The sequence below is a fragment of the Gossypium arboreum genome, chromosome 5, assembly GCF_025698485.1.
Source record: "Gossypium arboreum isolate Shixiya-1 chromosome 5, ASM2569848v2, whole genome shotgun sequence".
Lineage (NCBI taxonomy): Eukaryota > Viridiplantae > Streptophyta > Magnoliopsida > Malvales > Malvaceae > Gossypium > Gossypium arboreum.
The window spans coordinates 18,169,783-18,188,593 of NC_069074.1; the positions used below are offsets into that span (position 1 = coordinate 18,169,783).

Genomic DNA, 18,811 nt, shown 5'->3' on the forward strand with positions numbered 1-18,811 from the left:
TTGGAATAAGTTAGAATATTTTTTATTCAAGAACAACCATCTATCTTGTGTTTCAAGAGATTTTTGAAAAAGATGTTTCACATTGTTTCACTGAAGTAAAAGAATTGGAACTAACCCCGAAATATGATAGAATCGTTGAGTTATCTTCACTCTTAATATATACAGAAGAGCTTGGTTTGACAGATCAAATATGAATGTAATTGAAAGGTTTTCTTCACTATTCAGTATTACCATCACCAACAAAACTCTTCATAATGCTAATTATATATATATATATATATATATATATATATATATTATAATCTACCATAAAATTAGTTACACATTTAGGTTTAAGTTTACATATCACTAATATAAAAATATACATTATAATAAAATAGTTATATATGAGGTTACATATTATTAATAGTCTACCTTAATTATATAATGTTAATTGTATGTATTACAATCTACCTTTAAATAGTTATATATTTAAGATTTATGTTGCAAATCATTAATGAAAGAATGCACATTATAATATTATAATTGTATTAAAATATTATGTAATTTACTTATATATAACAATTGACATATTATATGTTATTAAATGTGTATGTATATTATTTTATAATATAGTATGTACTAAATAAAATTATGTCACGTTATAAAATAAATTCATATTATAATATTATTTTAATTATATAAACATTAATTAATTATTTGGTTAAAGTAGTTTAGCGAGTTGATCAAATATATAGGGATAAACGCAAATTTAGAAATTCTAATGATCCAAGTTTATGAATACATATGATTTAAGATAAGCTATATGAGATTTTAGAGAATAAGATATCAAATAATATATATTTTTATTAAAATTATTATATTTAATTTTAGAAAATATTTTTATATATTGTTTATACATTTGTGACAATTATAATCAATATTTAAAGCATAACTTTATATATAAGAGTCTTGACTTCAAACCTTGTTGGAAGTAAATATTTGGGGGTAAACTATAAAAATAGTCACTTTTGTTTGCCTCATGTTACATTTTAGTCATTTATGTTTGAAATGTTACGTTTTAGTCACTTATGTTATTATTTTGTTATGAAGTGATCACTCTTCCGTTAAGTTCTGTTATCTCCCTAATGGTAATCCTACATGGCAGTCCAACTAGGTATTACTGAATCTGCTAATACGTACTTCATCCGAATGAAATATGTATTAGCAGATTCACTAATATGATTATATATATATATATATATATTTATGCATGTATCACATTACAAAAATAAAATTTTAAACACTTATACCTAATAAAACATGTATGTCATTACAATAATAGTTATTTTCCAAATAACATATTGTTTTATAATTTTATTTCTTATTTAATATTTTAATTTAATTTTAATAATGCATACTTTATCCGGATGAAGTATGTATTAGCAGATTCAGTAATATTTAGTTGGACTGCTACGTAGGATTACCGTTAGAGAGATAATAGAACTTAACGGAAGAGTGATCACTTCGTAACAAAATAATAACATAAGTGACTAAAACGTAACATTTCAAACATAAGTGACTAAAATGTAACATGAGGCAAATAAAAGTGACTATTTTTGTAGTTTACCTAATATTTAGATTCAGATAATGGATATATGAATGGGTGCATCTGCATCCGCATCTGTAATATTTGAATCTGTACAATTTAGATAAGATATATGCAAATATCTAAATTTGACAATCGGTAAGGATATGACAATTTCCTGTCCCTTCCCAAGTGATCGACACCTCTCTGAATTTTGTGAAATTGAGGTTGATTGTGGTGATTTTGGAAAAAAACCATACATAAACCCAAATCGCTACCAACAATAGCGATGCCTTCTCCAAATAACCTACACCACTCTATTTTATGTGAAATCAAGTTTGACGGTAGTGATTTGGGCACTAAACACCATATGTTAGCCCAAATCACTATCAATAGCACCGATTTGATGGCAATCTCATAACAATGCCTTTATTTCATTATAATATTATTTAATTAAATAATTTGGATTTCATATTTTCCTTTAGCTAGTCCATTTTCACTTCCTTATTATTTAAGTAAAATAATATTATTTTTATATCATCTTGTTGAAAATGTCAAATTTTAGTATTTTAAAGGTTAAAAGATTTTTTAGTTTCTTTCAATTTTAAAATTGAGCAAATTAGTTCCTCTAAAAAAAATTAGAGTAATTTAATTCCTGTTAAGATTAAATTTATCCTTAATTGCTCACTTTCAAAATTGATAGGATTAAATTGCTATAAATTTTTTGAGAAGGACCAATTTGCTTAATATCAAAATTAAGAGGGACTGGAGAGATTAGTTCACCTATTTTAAAAGCTTATAAAAGGGTTGTATCAGAAAAGAATCGTAGTTGACATTTGACTTGAAAACCAGAAAAGAATATGAAGATACTGCTAACTGGCGCATCGGGTTATCTAGGTGGAAGGCTGTGCCACGCCCTGGTAAACCGCGGCTACACCGTCCGAGCCTTGGTCCGGCGCACCAGCGACCTCTCTGGCCTTCCTTCATCTTTACCCACCAATGGAGCTTCTCCGGAACTCGCGTACGGCGACGTCATCGACTACCCATCCCTCCTGGATGCCTGCTCCGACTGCGACATCATCTTCCACACCGCTGCCCTCGTCGAACCCTGGCTTCCAGATCACTCTAGATTCTTCTCCGTAAGCTCAATCGAATTTCACTTCCCACTTAATAACTCCTTTTTAACTTATGTACTGACATCTCGTCATCAAATTGTTCAATGAAAGGTCAACGTTGGTGGTCTGAAGAACCTGTTGCAAGCAGCTAAGGAGACGAAGACGATTAATAAGATCATTTACACGTCTTCGTTCTTCGCTGTTGGTCCTACCGATGGATATATCGCCGATGAGAATCAAGTAAAAAAGAAACAGTTAATCACCCAGATTAAAAGATTCAATAAGGGAAAGGCATTTTGTTACTGATTTTGTAAATACTGATTGGCAGATTCACCCGGAGAAAGTTTTCTGCACGGAGTACGAGAAATCAAAGGCCGCCGCTGATAAGGTTGCTTTGCAAGCTATAGCTGAGGGGATGCCAATTATTCCGGTTTATCCAGGTGTAATTTATGGCCCTGGCAAGCTTACCACAGGCAATGTTGTTGCTCAGTTAGTAAGAATTTCTTTCAATTTCTGTATATTTTGTTTTACAGCTTGTGTTAATACTAAGATTGAATTGTACTTTTTTTTTCTAGTTAATTGAGCGGTTTAATTGGCGATTACCTGGTTACATAGGCCGTGGAAATGATAAGTTTTCTTTTAGTCATGTTGATGATGTAGTAGAGGGCCATATTGCAGCCATGGAGAAGGGTCGAATAGGGGATAGATATTTACTTACGGGAGAAAATGTATCATTCATGCATGTTTTTGATATAGCTGCCATTATCACTGGAACTGCTAGGCCTAAATTCAACATTCCTTTAGGCTTGATTGAAGTTTATGGATGGATTTCTGTTCTTTTTGCCCGAATTACAGGAAAGCTTCCTCTCATTAGTCCCCCGGTATGATCTGCTCTATGGCTTCCATTCATCAATACACTTGCATTTAAACCTGTTCAAATCTGAAATGTTTCCTACAATCTTCTTAATATTTCACAAGAACCCTTTATTCCATTTTTTAGCAGACTGTGCATGTCTTAAGACATCAATGGGCTTATACTTGTGACAAGGCTAAAATGGAGTTGGATTATAGACCTAGAAGCTTGAAAGACGGGCTTGAAGAAATGCTCCCCTGGTTGAAGAGCTTGGGTGTGATAAAATACTAATTACTAATATGAATTATGAAGATGTACTAAACTTGATCTCATTCTTAAGGCCATTGAGAAGTATTCGCTTAAATGCTGAGAGGAACCTATGTTGTTTATTCTGTTTCATGCTTGTTCAACTCCTGTTTGTAGCTTTAGCTGGTGATGGCAGTAATAAGAAACTGGTTGGCTTGTTTCTTTGTGTTCAATGTTGATGAATAAGGATAACTGTTGTACAATGATTATGATTCAGGAATTCATAATGAAATACTTGAAGTTCATTTGTATCAAACACCAATTCAGTTTTGAAAATGAGTTTTCCAGTTCAACTCAGTGTTTATATTGTGTATTTATGCCACTATTTGATGGTTCTCAAATATGTTTAATCCAGTGAAACCAGATTATCATTTCAAGCTTGGGAATATAGTTTGGTGAAATAGTTTTTAATCACTTCGCCCTTCTGCCAGACAAAGGTGATCGTACGGGGAATGCTGCCGAAAACAAGAAAAGAATGGGAGCTGTCGATCTACCGCAGCTTTCTCAAGCTCTTCTTCTCTTCGATCTCTCTGCATTTTCTTCACCAATTTTACACTTTGTACTAAGCTGAAGCTTACTGGTGAAGAACAATTGTTTAGGAGGTTGGGTCGTGTCGCTAACAAACCCCCCCTGTTTACAATTAAGTGGGTGATTTTGTTGCTTCTGTTTAATGGTTCTAATTGAAGTTAAAAAAATGCTTTCAGCAAATGTAGGATATCTAACCATAAGAATTTGTCAAATGAAGTTGACTCTTCAATCTCATGTTACTGGTGGATTTTGGCTGGTTTGTTATCAATTTAATCCATGTTTTTGTTGTTTATTTCCTCTATAAGTGATAACTAGATAGCAGGACTATAGATTTATAATGGTTCATGACTTCCATGTAAATGCATGTTTTTAGAAAAAAGTTTGGACTTTAAGCCCTCCTCTACTTGCAACTATTTGTGAACAAAATTGGATTTTGAAAACAGCAAGGGCCTTTTTTTTTCTTGTATAAAGAAGGCTGCAGGTTGGATGTTTGAAGCTTGAACTCTAGATTGCTAGATGTTAGTCTATCAACTCTTAATTATATGAATTAAGTAAGACAAGTCCAGGTTAAGTAAACAAGTTTCGCTCACTTGTTTAGTTACTTATATGAAGAAGAAATGAGAGTACAAATAGTAATCTCAGTATTGTTAGAAAACAGAACAGAACAAAACTAAACAAAACAGCTTAGAGAACGTACATAGCCTAGAGGTATCAAGAATTGGTAGATTGTATTTGTCTGCTATTTTTCTCTTTCTCTTTTGTGAAGTACTTCCATGTCCAATGCTAGAATGGCGACATCCATTCTTGTGTAAAATTTTTCATTGAGTTATCAATTATGGCTTATAGAGTGTAAATTTCAATAATCTCATTGCTGATCCATTGTTTAAAACTGATCTCCGGCAAAGAATGTAATAAAAATCTTCTGTTAGTCCAGGAAATCATGCAGCATTGGTTGGAAACTAGAATGTAAGGGTAGCAGTCAGCTGATTAGGTTTGTGAAAACCACATAGGATTTTACATTAATCATTGCTGCTGTTGATAATATCTGCACGTTTTCACCAGGGAAAAAAATGTCTAGTTGGTTTTATAATTAGAATGATCAAGAGTTGAACTTCTCACATATGATTTAGGTTTCATATAAAGCTCCTCAAATGGTCTTAAAGAAAGAAACAAGAAAGGACAGTGAAAAAGGAAGAGTAAAATATGGTTTGTTTAACAATTTGCATTTATAGTAATAAACTATCCCTTTCTGTTACCCCATACCATATCTATTTTTCTCTCTCAAGTCTCTTACACCCTACCTTGTAATCCTCCAAATATATAACAAACTTTAAAAAAATAATATATTCATATAAAATATAAATATATATCAATCATTCATTTTCAAATCTAAATAATATAACCCACAACATAAACAAGGACAGTTTTTGTTCTATATTTGTAAGCCCACCTTCTGACTACGTGCTGCATGAACTTCTCTATGGAATTATTGCAGTGAGAAAAATCGAATATTAATATGTATGCATTGAAGTTTTTCAAGGCGTTATGCTCTTTTTTCTTTTGAAGTTTAGGTTTACATTATAGGTGTTACAAATATCCCGAACAAAGTGGCAAGCTGTAAGTTTAGGGAGCCATAGGAGCAAAAGTCAGTTTAGGTAATCATTTTCGATATATACCAATCCTGCTAAAGTTAGATAATCATTGATATTTTCTTATTCTCTTCAACTTTTATTAATTCTATGCCTAGGTAATCAAGAAAAATTCAACAATTGTTATCAAAATAGCGTATATATGTGCAATAGAATATTGTCTTGGTAAAGACAACCCATTTTGGAATCCATATCTTTTTTTTTTTCCTTGTAACTTGCAGAACGTGCAATTTGTTGTTTACTTTATTAATCTTGAGGCAATTGGGACCTACAATGAGACATTCATTCATCTTGTCCATCACTCTATTGACATTTCAAGTATAGCACATGGCTGCGTACTAATAATTCTAAGTGACGACACCCAAAAACTCTTATCAAGCTATATTTATCATTTTCATGCGCCTTAAACTGGCCTATTTCAAACTTTCCATTTTAGACTTCCACTAATTAAGCTTGTTTAGCAAGAGATATACACAGTAGGTCATGTATGGATAAGGCTTGACAGACAAGTGATAGCTGGAGCTAGAGTGTCTGAGGTAGACTCCCCTCTTGTTTTTACATTGACTTCAATTCCCTCGCAAATTGATAACGTTACCAATACTTGTATACCGGTTGAACTTCCATACACAAAATATATAGGATTTGAAATTCTTCTTTAAGACCATGTCTTCACATCGATGAGTACTCGGTGACACATCCTTAGTGCCTTTCTAATTCACCTTGATACCAATAAATATTTATATATACTAGTACCAGCAACAATCCTATTATTATTTCTTTATAGCTAATTAACATTGGATTCATTTGTTGAGTTTGACTTACTGTCCGCTGTTGTTTTATAATTTCCAATTTGCAGTTAAACAGGTTGAAAGGAGCAGCCATAATTTTGGGTTTAAAGGTTTGTCAAAGCATACCATGTGGTCGAGAAAATGCTGTACTCACTTAAACCTCAAGACCTGCAAAAGATGTATAGAAGCGCTATTGGTGCGGCCCCCTCATCAGATGTCACGTCAGTCCTGAGCCTTCTGTTCCAGCTTGCTATGTAAATAAATAAAACATGCCATTGCTCTGCTTGTCTTAATCTTAGCCTACCCACGACTGCAACTGCCAATCCAAGACGTCGTTGTTAATGTCACATTAGGTTGAGTTGAAGTTAGTGACTGACACAAGAGCTATTTTAAATAAATTGAGTTGGATCTATTTAACATAAGAAAATAAATTATACATGTAAAAGGGATGGGGACAAGGTTTGTCTAGGAAATAAATCGGACCTAATATGAACAGAAAAGTTGGAATCAACAAAATAATAGGATTCCTAACATTTTTTTTAATCCTTTTGACCTTAATTTTTTAAAAATTGATTTTGGATTTTAACCTTCATTTTTTGTATTTTTTAACTTACTAAGTACGCGTTAACAGACATGTTGCTATATTAGTATAGTTAAAATTTTAACAAATTAATCAATTTTTTCCAAAAAATAATTTAAATTGATTTTAAACGATAAAAATAAAAAGATAATAAAAAGTAATTAGGATCATAGTGATAAAAAGATAAACATACGAGATGAAATTAGAAAAGAAAAAGAAAATGTAAGGGTGCATGTAGAGTTTGTTAGTGTTTTATATTAAGAAATTCTAACATAATTGAAGGTGGAATTATGGTATATTGATCTCTTTTAGATAGGTTTTTATAAAAATTGCATCATTAATATCAATTTATTAATATATGACTCTAATTTCTTTTATACATGGGTACTAAATCAATGAGGTTTTATAAAAATAGTATAGATATTTCTTTCCTTCTGCATCCTCCACCCGTTTCGCCGTTTTGTAAGGAGCTGCAAAATTGACATATTGACTTCGTCCCTTCGTGAAATCTACCTTAATACACCTACGCGTCGTTTTGTTTAACCGTCTGCCAACCCTCTCTAGCTCGGCGGCTTCTTTTAAAAACAGGAAACAAAAAAAAAAAAAAAAAGGGAATGGGTAAACGTGTGGCCCACGAATATATCTCGTTGTGGGCCAAAGTCCAGAAAAATTATATTTTCTTATATATCTTTTGATTCTTATCCGACGGTTCAAAAATACCCCGCAGCCCGTGGCTAGGAGCATAAATTTAACACGACACAAAGCCTTAAAAACGGCTCCGTTTCAGCCACGTCAGATATTAGAAAAAATGGAAAAAAAAGGGGAAAATCAAGAAGGAAAGCCGCTTCAATTCCGCATCGTTAAAGGGAGCGTTGTTCTTTTCTTTTCTCCTGCTGTTTTCATTTCTCTCTCTCGCTCGCTCGCTCGCTCGCTCGCTCCAAAGAGTTGGTTTTTTTCCAATCGAGAAAGAATGGAAAATTTGAAGGACGCCGGGATCCGTGTTTCTCGGTCGCAGCGACGAATGCAATTCGCTACGTCTTCTTCATATTCTCTTCGCGCCTAATCTCCCTCCGTCCTCTGCTATCCACGGATTTCTCTTCATCTTCATTCCCTTCTCTTCACACTGTAATTTTATTTTTCCCTTATATATATATTTTCCATCTTCTTATCTGCATTTCTCTTTTACGAATCGAGATTCCTTCTCTTTTTTTTTTCTTTTGCGGATAACAGATTTATAGAATCTTTTTATAATGTGTTTTTTTTTTGTCTACATTGACTCTCTCTCTCTCTCTCTCTCTCTCTCTCTCACTCTCTCGTTTTTGATGTAAAATCTGATCGTTTAAATTTTATGTTAATTATATTTTCTGTTGTTTTGTTGAAGATCTCGATTTTTATCCCATTCATTGCTGTGTGTATATGTAAAAGATGATCATTGATCGATTCATTTTTCTTTTATTCCTTTGTGATGAGATTTGATCATTGAAGCCTTCATTGTGTGCCTTTCAGGCTTTTATAATGGAATTCATGGAGAATTAGAGGCATTGCATTAGGAGGACGACTTTTAGCTACTGGTGTGGTTTTTGGATTTGGAAATATTTTAACAATGTCCTCGAAAGGTGAACATCAAACAGTGCCGCTGTCGGTTTTACTAAAACGAGAATCGGAAAGCGAAAAGATCGAAAATCCAGAGATTTTACACGGACAAGCGAGCCAGAGCAAGAAAGGTGAAGACTTTACGTTGCTTAAAACTGAATGCCAAAGAGCAATGGGAGATGGCGTCGCCACATTCTCAGTTTTCGGGGTATGAATTTTCCGTCTCTTATACTAGCTATTTAAACGGTAACCGCATTCTAAATGCAGAAGCAAAATCGCCAAACTTTACCATAAAACCTTTTTATTTGCGTCACTAGCATATCAATGTTTAAAAGTTTTGGTTTGTTAGGTATTTTGGTGTTATAATCTGTACAATTTATTTTGTTCTGCGAAATCTTTTTGCTTTAGGAAATCCTTGGGAAGAAGCTTTTTAAAGTGATGCAGCCTCGATCTTCTTTATTTCTTCTTTATTTTTCTACTTTTTCTCTTTATATAGGTTGGCTTGCTAAATCCTTTCTTTTCTTATAGCTCTTTGACGGACACAACGGGTCTGCTGCTGCTATTTACACTAAAGAGAATCTCCTTAATAATGTCCTAAGTGCTATTCCTGCGGATCTTAATAGAGATGAATGGGTTGCTGCGCTGCCGAGGGCTCTGGTTGCAGGCTTTGTCAAAACAGATAAAGATTTTCAAGCGAAAGGTATGAGTTGTTTTCTTTGCGTAAACATATCCGAGTATATGTTTTATGGGATAACCTTTGGACAAAAAGGGTGTAGTTTGCCAGACAAAATTTTAATTTTATTAGATTTGTACACTTACTTCAGGAGTGGTTGATATTATCACGCAAATTATATCCTATTTCACTACTAACAATTTAATTTTCTCCCTATCATTTTATTATTATTTTTGGTGCTACTTTATCATTAAGATTCTCCATGGAGAAGACTGTGTTTATATAGAGGAAGAGTTGCAGTTTGGAAGTTTTACTGATTACTTAGGATGTAATGGGGCGACTGTTTGGTTATGTGTGCTATATTATGTATGCTTGCTCTTGTATGAAAAAAAATGCAGAAAACAGATTTGTAGAAGTTTATTTATAGATCAGCTTGTCCCATATTTGTATGATCTTATTACAGTAGATCTTTAATTTATGACTATTTCCCCTCTACTTAGTTAAGATGATTTTACTTAAGTATGTAATTTCTTTCACCCATTGAGTGGGAGAAGAGCAACATGTTATCAAGCAGTTTTTCTTCCTTTTAATTTTTAAAATTTGGTTGATAGCTTCTTGTGTTTTCTCTTGCATGTTTAGTAATTTATATGCCTTTTATGTTTTTCTTTCCAGCAAAAACATCGGGAACTACTGTGACCTTTGTGATAATAGATGGATGGGTTGTAACAGTTGCATCTGTTGGTGATTCCCGTTGTATATTTGAATCGGGTGAAGGTGGAATATATTACTTGTCAGCTGATCATAGGCTTGAATGCAATGAAGAGGAGTAAGTTATCAACATAGTGTTTACCGGATTTTAGAAGTTTCCCCTACATACCGATATCATAGTTTCTGTTTTCATCTTATTAGGAGGGAGCGGATCACTTCAAGTGGTGGTGAGGTTGGTCGGTTAAATACTGGTGGTGGTACACAGGTATCTCCTCTTCCATTACAATTATGCATCTTGATGTTTTTGAGTGTTGTAATAACAATCTTGCTAGATTCTTATCCATTTATTTCCATCAGTGAAACTTAACACCCTCAATATATAAATTCGGGTGAATGATTGTGCTAACAAATACTTGGAAATACAATGTAGAAGCTAGTTTCAGACTTCAGTTGGCTTCATTGAAAAATTGTACCAAAAGAACTTATGTGATAATTTATGTGAATTAGAGGATTCCTTAGTAAAACTGGCTAATTGTAGCTGTAACAAATGTAATTGGCAACATTTTTTCCCCATATCTGTCTCCTTTTGATGCAGGCTTAAAAACATGATATTGATATGCTGATAAATTGGTTCTTCATAGAGTATTTCAGTATCTGCGGTCAAGTACAAAACCTTATTTGATTAATTGTATGGATCGAAGTGGGCAACTTAATGGTAACATTGTTTTGTAGATTGGTCCTTTGAGATGTTGGCCCGGAGGCTTGTGTCTGTCACGTTCTATTGGTGATATGGATGTTGGGGAGTACATTGTTCCTGTTCCATATGTAAAACAAGTAAAGGTTTGTATTTTATATTCTAACTGAATATCGTTTGATATCTGTAATTAGCCTGTCTGCAACTTTTATTTAACTTCTGTGCTTAAATAGTGTTTTCTGTACATTTCCTTTCAGAGCACCTTGTTAAATTAACTATTCCTTATGGATAAGGACCTTGTTATATACTTGGCTATAAATGGACATCATTGAACTTAGGATAAATATCTTCTCTGAACTCTTGATACCTTAAGCCTGACGGACGTAGTTGAGCCATTAATTTCATATCGTCATGTGTTCTATACTCGCACATTGAAGTGCTTTGGCCTTCACTTTTTTTTTTTTTTTTTACTTTTCATTCAAAAGGTGCTAGCTGTTTCACCATCCTAGCTCTCTAATACCGATCTCCTCAATTAGAAAATCTTCTCAATTGTTATTGTTATTAGTAGTTTATTTTTACCTACTTGTTTATTTTCTGCAGTTGTCTACAGCTGGTGGTCGGTTAATCATCTCTAGTGATGGTGTTTGGGATGTGTTATCCGCTGAAGTAGCTCTTGATTGCTGTCGAGGGATGTCACCAGATGCTGCAGCTGCACAGATTGTGAAAGTATGCTTCTCAATTACTTTTGTCTAAAAATTTGACTTGTCCAAGGGCTAAGCTTCCCATGCACCTTGGTAAACCTGACCTGATTTGGATTGGGCCATTTTAAAGCTTGGGCTTGGCCTGGGATTTTTTATTAATAAAATATTTTAAAATAATTTTAATTATAAATTTATTTTAAAAATGATAAACCAAAATCTTACTTGGGGCTTGATGGGTTGGGCTGGTCTTTGTGCAAGGATTTTAGTTGTCCATACAAGTCTAACCCATGCACACATCTAGTCTACATTATGCTCTTCAAATGTTGCCACCGGAAGCACTATTCCCACCTTTTTTTTTTCTCTTTTGGCCAATTTGCTATGCCCTTCTGGCTTTGCGAAATGTTAGTGGCCGCTGCCTTTCTTCATTGCTTCTGACTCCTTGGTCTGACAAACAGGAAGCTGTACATACAAAGGGTCTTCGAGATGATACAACCTGCATTGTTGTTGATATCTTACCACTAGAGAAGCCATCTGCTCCTTTGCCACCACCAAAGAAGGCTGTAAAAGGTAAGTTGAAGGCCATGTTTCGTAAGAAGCATTCTGAGGCATCTTCTCAGTCTGATAAAGAATACATGGAGCCAGATGTGGTGGAAGAACTATTTGAGGAGGGATCTGCTATGCTTTCAGAAAGGTTTGTGCTTTTGATAATAATTTATTCATGTAAACATGAAGTTTTTATTTCAAAGTGTCAGATTAACATCAGGCTTGCACATACTTCTATTCTTTCTATCAGCTTTGTGGGGCATAGCTTGTTATGAATGAGGAGACGAAAAAGTAGTTTGTAGTTTTATCTTATTAGGAACCGTTCTGTTGAATGCAGGTTTGCTACAAAATATCCACTGTGCAACATGTTTAAGCTGTTCACATGTGCAGTCTGTCAATTAGAGATGAAACCTGGAGAGGGTATTTCAATTCATGCTGGGACATCTAATTCAGTAAAGTTGCGTCCATGGGATGGTCCTTTCCTTTGCTCCACTTGCCAGGAGAAGAAAGAAGCCATGGAAGGGAAAAGACCATCAGGAAGTAATAACAGAACTCTCCTATATCATCTCCCCCCTTTGCAAATTTATGGTACTAAAAAGATCCTTGAATATCCTTTTCTTGTTTTCTCTGTTTTCAGGTAGACATGGTAGTGACAGCGATTAGCTAGACCCCCCAAATTACTGCAGCATTTTATGGGCACTAACAATTGTTTCAGAGGTGGTCGTAAATGGGAAAGATATCACAATCATATACTATAGTAATTTCCTTCAATTTCTTTTTGGGGGGGTCATGGAGCATTCTGGTCCACTTTCAACTGAGGGTTCATTTCCATCTATACTCACAAGCCAGAAGAACAAAGTTCAGATATGGGTTTAGATTTTTGTTTTCTGGGTTCCAAGTAAGAAGACTTGTGTTTAAGTCGAGTGAAAATGGAAAAAGAAAAAAAAAATTTAAAAAAAGAGACAAGATATGCTTCATAGGTTATTCCATTTTTCCATCGATGTCCATGCCATTGTATACCAGTCGCTCCAATTCATAAAACTAACATTAAATGATAGTGGACTTGGAAGTGTAATGCTTATAATATATAGGGAATTTGTCAGAAGTTAGGAAAAGCTTTGCATGATTAGTTTGCTGAATGAAATTTGTTCATGGTGTTATTTGTTCCTTCCTTCGACAAGTGGGAAGTTAAATCTTTGGAATGGAAAATTTATCAATTCTATTATTTCTTAAGAAATGTAATGTAATGTAATGCAATGCATTGTATTATTTATTTATTTCAATATTATTTTCTACTGTTTTGATAAATTCATTTTAATCAGCTCTGCCTGTGGTTGGTTGATCTTTTAGCCGTAAATACACGTATGCTTAGTCTGTGTATATAGCTTTGATCTTTTATGATAACGATACCTAATAGCTGGATCCTGCCTTGTCTGAGGATAGATATGTTGAAAACTGGAATTGTTCGTGTATCCCAGTTGGGGCCAGCTTTGCTGTAGGGGCGAGTAGAAGAAAATGCTTGGCTGGAGGGTGTTTGGCTTTAGTCAACATACATGTGAAACTCGCTTTCAAGTTCCTTAGATGGGCAAGTTTCCTACATCTTCCCTCATTATTCACGGTATTAGAGATCAAAAACTAAATATAAGCGATGGAATTTTCTAACATGAGATATATAACATTTCTTAGAAGGTAGAGAGTGGGGGATTGTTGGGTTTTCTTGTCCTTAGTTAACTATTAGAGAAAGTGTGGAAGGTATTGAGTGGACAGAGGCAAAAGCAGAAAAAGAACCGACCCAAGGAATAAAGATAAAGGATCTTAATTATATGGGTTTTGAACGTGAAATATTTGTTTTATGCCCTGTTTTGTTCACACCCTTCCCTTCTTATCTTTATAGAAATCGAATAAGATTATTATTTTTTTGAGTGGCTCAAGTGGCAAAGATGAGTCTGTCAGTCCAAAATAATGCCTCCATGATTAAGATGTTGACCTTAACTAAATGACCAAAAATTCCCTCATGGGCTACTGATCTTGGAAGGACCATCTTTGTACACGTGCGTCTGGGTCTACAACCATCTCACCTAACTGTGGAAGTCTCTGCGTGTAATCGGACGCTTCAAACTAGCTGTCACGAGACCAAGCGCAGACATATCTGCACATGGTTTTCCTTTCTTCAAAAATTGACTGATGAATGAAAACTTTTGCCCCCAACAATGCCTGCTTTGCTTTGCAATTAAGCCTCAAGTCTTGCACCGTAGACTTAATGATCATCTAACATTTAATGGTGGGGTAGTCATCTCTGCACCTACAATTTAAACCATTTGCATTTATACGGATCTAGGCCGTACTCTCTTTCTAAATTCTTAAAACAAATTAATTTAGTTTTCAACTGCATAAGTTTATTATAATGGCTTACGACGCTATTCGCATCTCTTTTTCAGTAAACCCAAAATAATAATGATCAAAATCAGCTTACAACTATTGAAAGTGGCATGTCAAATCGTATCCTTTCAAAGAGAAATTTTGTATAAATGCATATGAATCTTATTAAGAAAGGGAGGACAGAAGAATGTGTATGTTGAAGTTGAACCATGCAAGTATTAAATATGAACCCTCAGCTCAGACCTCTTGATGACATCATTTCCAAGTCAAGGTGACAGATGAGCGTTGTTGAAACCTCGTTTTACAAGCACAAAAAAAAAAAAAAAAACAATATAGCAGAAAGAAATCTTAAGAAACATACTACTACCTTTTTTTTTTCTCCCCAAGCTTAACTTGCGTGCAAAAAGAGAGGATAGGTTACTCCCGGTAAAAATGAAAGGATGATAGTGTCTTGTTATTATATTCAAATCTCAATTTTCTAAGATTCCTCTTGGAATGAATGCACATCTTTCTGTGTGTACTGTGTAGTCTCAAGATGATCCACTTTAAACATTTTTTCTTTTTGCCCTCGCCATTCTTATTGGCAGAACAACTCACATATAGAGAATAAAGTTTTTAAATTTTTTTTTTTTACTTTGCCATACCATCTGCCTGTTGTGGGCAAATTTGGATGTTTGTGATCTAAATTTCTTTGTATCAGTTGTTGAATTTGACAAGGACCCACCAACCTTTTTTGATTCATAATCTGCTAATTGTATCATCTCATCTCCATAGTGCACCAATGGCCACCGCACCACCACCCTTTCTATCTATTGAAGAATAATACATAAAAAAGTAACCAAAAATATGTCCCATTTATACACCTCTCTCTCTCTCCCCTCCCCCCATTGCCTCCAAATCTCCTTATCCCGCCCCCCTCTTTCTCACACACACACAAACAAACCATCCCAAGGGAGAAATAGTTCATTTCATTTCAGATACTGAACCAGATATCGTGGAGGTAGCTTAATTACAATAATGAATGGTTACCAGCAGCAAAAAACCACGGAGCAAGTCGTAGACAGAAAGCATGGAGAAGGCAAGTTAAAACAAGAACCAAAAGAAGGGTCAGCAGATAAGCAATCTCCTCCTGCTTCACCTCCTTCAGCAGCTTCCTCTCCTTCCCATGAATTCTCCTTCACTGTTGTCTCTCTCCACTCTTCGTCTAACAGTGTCCCTGGTAAAACCAAAACCCCACCTTCAATGGCCATCGATTTGTCTCCTGCAGATGACATTTTCTTTCATGGTCATTTGCTCCCTCTCCACCTCCTTTCCCACCTCCCAGTCTCTCCACGTTGCTCTACAAATTCATTGGATGGCTTCAACGGTCCCGTAACAGATGAACCAAAACCTGATAAACCCAACACCGGGTGCAAAAGCAAAAGCGACAGCAATATCAGAAGCAGCAACAAGAACCGTGGCAAAGTCGGGAATCGTCCTCAAAGCTACAACATCGAAGCCAACGGAAGGCCAAAGTCCAAGTCTTTCACGTTATTCGGGTTACCAAGGTGGCACCACAAAGGGCGTGGCGTTAGAGAAACAGAAGAGAAAGAGAAGCACAAGACAAAGATGAGATTCGATTTGAGACATGTTTTGAAGAGGTACGTGAGGATGGTTCGGCCATTGTTGTTCTTCAGAGGAAGGAGAGATAACTGGCATCTCCAGAGGCAATCTCACTCGTTTTCAGGCAATTTAAGTTGGAAGAACAAAGAGAAAGAGTTGAGATCAAGGAAAGGAAGAGGAGAGTATTATTCAGCTCCGGCTTCAATGAGGACATCGCCTACAAACAGTGGTCTTCTTGTTGCAACCACAGGTTTCCCTTCTTCAACCAGTGACAGCACCATGGAAGAGTTGCAGGCTGCAATTCAAGCTGCAATTGCTCATTGCAAGAATTCCATTCAAGGGGAAGACAAATTTAAATGCTAGGCATAATTTTGATTTTCTTCTGTTCATATGTTTATTCAACTTCTATCAATTTATATATATAGTTATATATTATCCTGTGTATAAAATGGTACAATATAAAGGAGTATGAGATGATTGCTTTAATGAATTTCTCCATCTTAAAATGAAATACTGGTTCTTTCATTGCCTTTTACCTTGCAGAGTATGTCACAGTTTGATGAAACAATTAACACAATTTCAACCTCAAAAGATTTGAGGACTAAGAAATCAGTTCACATGATTCATTAGTTGCAGTAAATTAATACTTAAAGCTGTTAAATTCCAGTATGTTAAATATGAGATGCCATTTATAACGTATTTTATTTTCTTACTATTGTTTGTTTAGTAGAGTTTTGTTTTAATAATCCCTTGATGAACTCAAACAGTGTGATTAACCTCAGCACATATCAAAGGTCACAAAATTTTCAGTAAAAAGATTAACAAATCATCATCAAGCCTACCCCATTTTTTTTTTCATCTGGTCATTTTGCTTGAAAATTTTCTTTCTTTAGCATTTTCCCATGATTCAAATACTATAAGAGCCCACAGGAAAAAAGCAAAGTTAGAATCTACAGCAAGTAGGAGGGAAGTAAAGTTAAACAGAAGAGCACAGTAGCTTTTTTAAAATCTTCAGTCCCTACAAGAAAAAAGGCAATCAAAAGGGAACAAAAAACCATTTATGGTCGTAGATACCCTAAAAGATCAAGTGGTATCAATGGTGGGTCTCAAAAAAGAGCTTGGGACGCTCATGATGACTTGACAGCTTCAGAATTTCTCCAAAAGTACCAAGCACAACTAATTGCATATGCCTTCATCAGTGTTGGAAGCTAATTCATATCAAAGACATTGATTCATTTTGAGTGCCACAGATCTTAAGATCAAAAACCCATGATCATAATAATGAGGATGATGATAGGTTGTAATGATGGCATCATTTGTCTGAGTTTCCCCTTTTATCTTTAAGTGTATAAACTGAATATCATCACGACAAAGCTACACAGTCTATAAAGGCAACAAGATCTGCCATGCTCAAGATACTCATTTTTCTCAAGTATGTGTGCATGAGTTATACACATGCATGCATTGCTAAAATAAGATAAATAAAAACTAGTATTATTTTATTGGCTGGGATTTTAGATATGGGATGATTATATATCTGAAATCATGGAATTGACCACCTGGGAATTCCCTTTTATCAAACAGCATGAAAAACAAAGAAGCCCCACAAAAAGGTGATGCCTGCAGGGCTCAAGAAATAAATAAATAAACCCCCCATGATTGGAATTCTAAACAATCATGATGTGAAACAGCGAGCATGTAAAAGTAATGTGCCCTTTTCTGGTCCATGGAATGTGTTAGTTTATTTTTCACTGTACACAAAAACAACAGAATCAGATTGTTTTGCAATGCTTCCTGGATATGGATTGTTTCATATTTAAACTTTTCCAGAAGAAAGTTACTGAAACAAACAATGAACCTAAAGCATTTAACTTGAGAATAAAAAAATAGTGGCAGAGGGATACAAAATTCAATGAACATGAAAGATGAATAAAATAAGAGCAAAGAAGCAACTGATTGAAGGGTACACTTTCCCCATCAATTATAAGGGAAAGGAAAGAGACATTGAGAGGTTGTTGTGGTCATATGATGTCTCTATTTCATTGGACTAACAAGAAAATCCCATGTCTTAGTGAAAATTTTCATGGAAGATTTTCTTTTGACCAAGGAATTATTATTTTTCTTTTCTTTTTCCCCCTTCTTTAACTTGAATATTTCTAAATATCATAACCAGTTTTTGTCATTGTGCCTGTGTTTTCTCTTGAAGTTTTTCAGAAAGAGAGAAACATATTAGAAGGAATAGACAGCTTTCTAAAATATAGCAGTTGGATTAGAGTTCCAAAAAACAACAAGGTTAGGGGAATTCGATCATTTGATTAAACATCTATTAATATAATTGCAAGCCCTGTTCATCAGATAATAACAACTAGCTGACAAACCACTGATTTGGAAAAACTGATCAGTTGAAACATCTGATACCAAAAAAAAAAAAAAAAAGAAAACCGATACGCTCAAAACAATCCAAAGTTCAATCTGAGTTTCACCATGTTGACATCAAAGTAAAGATCTAGGCTACTTACCCATCTTATAAGT

The 18,811-nt window shown here is 34.6% G+C and overlaps 3 protein-coding genes and 1 long non-coding RNA gene across 5 annotated transcripts; all 4 read left to right on the top strand.

Moving 5' to 3' along the window:
* The first annotated feature begins 2,387 nt into the window (after window positions 1-2,387).
* LOC108450623 (uncharacterized) lies at window positions 2,388-4,097 on the top strand. Of its 2 annotated transcripts, none has more exons than XM_017748333.2 (5): window positions 2,388-2,706; window positions 2,794-2,922; window positions 3,011-3,175; window positions 3,258-3,563; window positions 3,683-4,097. In XM_017748333.2, the coding sequence occupies exons 1-5, from the start codon at window positions 2,428-2,430 to the stop codon at window positions 3,824-3,826; spliced, it is 1,023 nt and encodes a 340-aa protein (XP_017603822.1). In that variant the 5' UTR covers window positions 2,388-2,427; the 3' UTR covers window positions 3,827-4,097. The 2 variants fall into 2 exon arrangements, with proteins under 2 accessions (XP_017603822.1, XP_017603823.1); XM_017748334.2 differs by having other exon boundaries at window positions 3,686-4,097.
* Window positions 4,098-6,373: 2,276 nt separating this feature from the next.
* Window positions 6,374-7,237, top strand: LOC128292651 (uncharacterized). The gene is made up of 2 exons (XR_008282616.1): window positions 6,374-6,554; window positions 6,875-7,237. It is a non-coding gene; the product is annotated as an uncharacterized LOC128292651 (long non-coding RNA).
* A 937-nt stretch (window positions 7,238-8,174) lies between these two features.
* LOC108489922 (probable protein phosphatase 2C 12) lies at window positions 8,175-13,606 on the top strand. The gene is made up of 10 exons (XM_017794670.2): window positions 8,175-8,511; window positions 8,893-9,187; window positions 9,508-9,679; window positions 10,325-10,478; window positions 10,562-10,625; window positions 11,093-11,200; window positions 11,655-11,780; window positions 12,211-12,446; window positions 12,636-12,838; window positions 12,936-13,606. The coding sequence occupies exons 2-10, from the start codon at window positions 8,990-8,992 to the stop codon at window positions 12,959-12,961; spliced, it is 1,287 nt and encodes a 428-aa protein (XP_017650159.1). The 5' UTR covers window positions 8,175-8,511; window positions 8,893-8,989; the 3' UTR covers window positions 12,962-13,606.
* A 1,408-nt stretch (window positions 13,607-15,014) lies between these two features.
* Window positions 15,015-16,790, top strand: LOC108450510 (BRI1 kinase inhibitor 1-like). The gene has a single exon (XM_017748169.2). It carries the CDS (start codon window positions 15,695-15,697, stop codon window positions 16,640-16,642), a length of 948 nt encoding a protein of 315 aa, XP_017603658.1. The 5' UTR covers window positions 15,015-15,694; the 3' UTR covers window positions 16,643-16,790.
* Window positions 16,791-18,811: the final 2,021 nt, after the last annotated feature.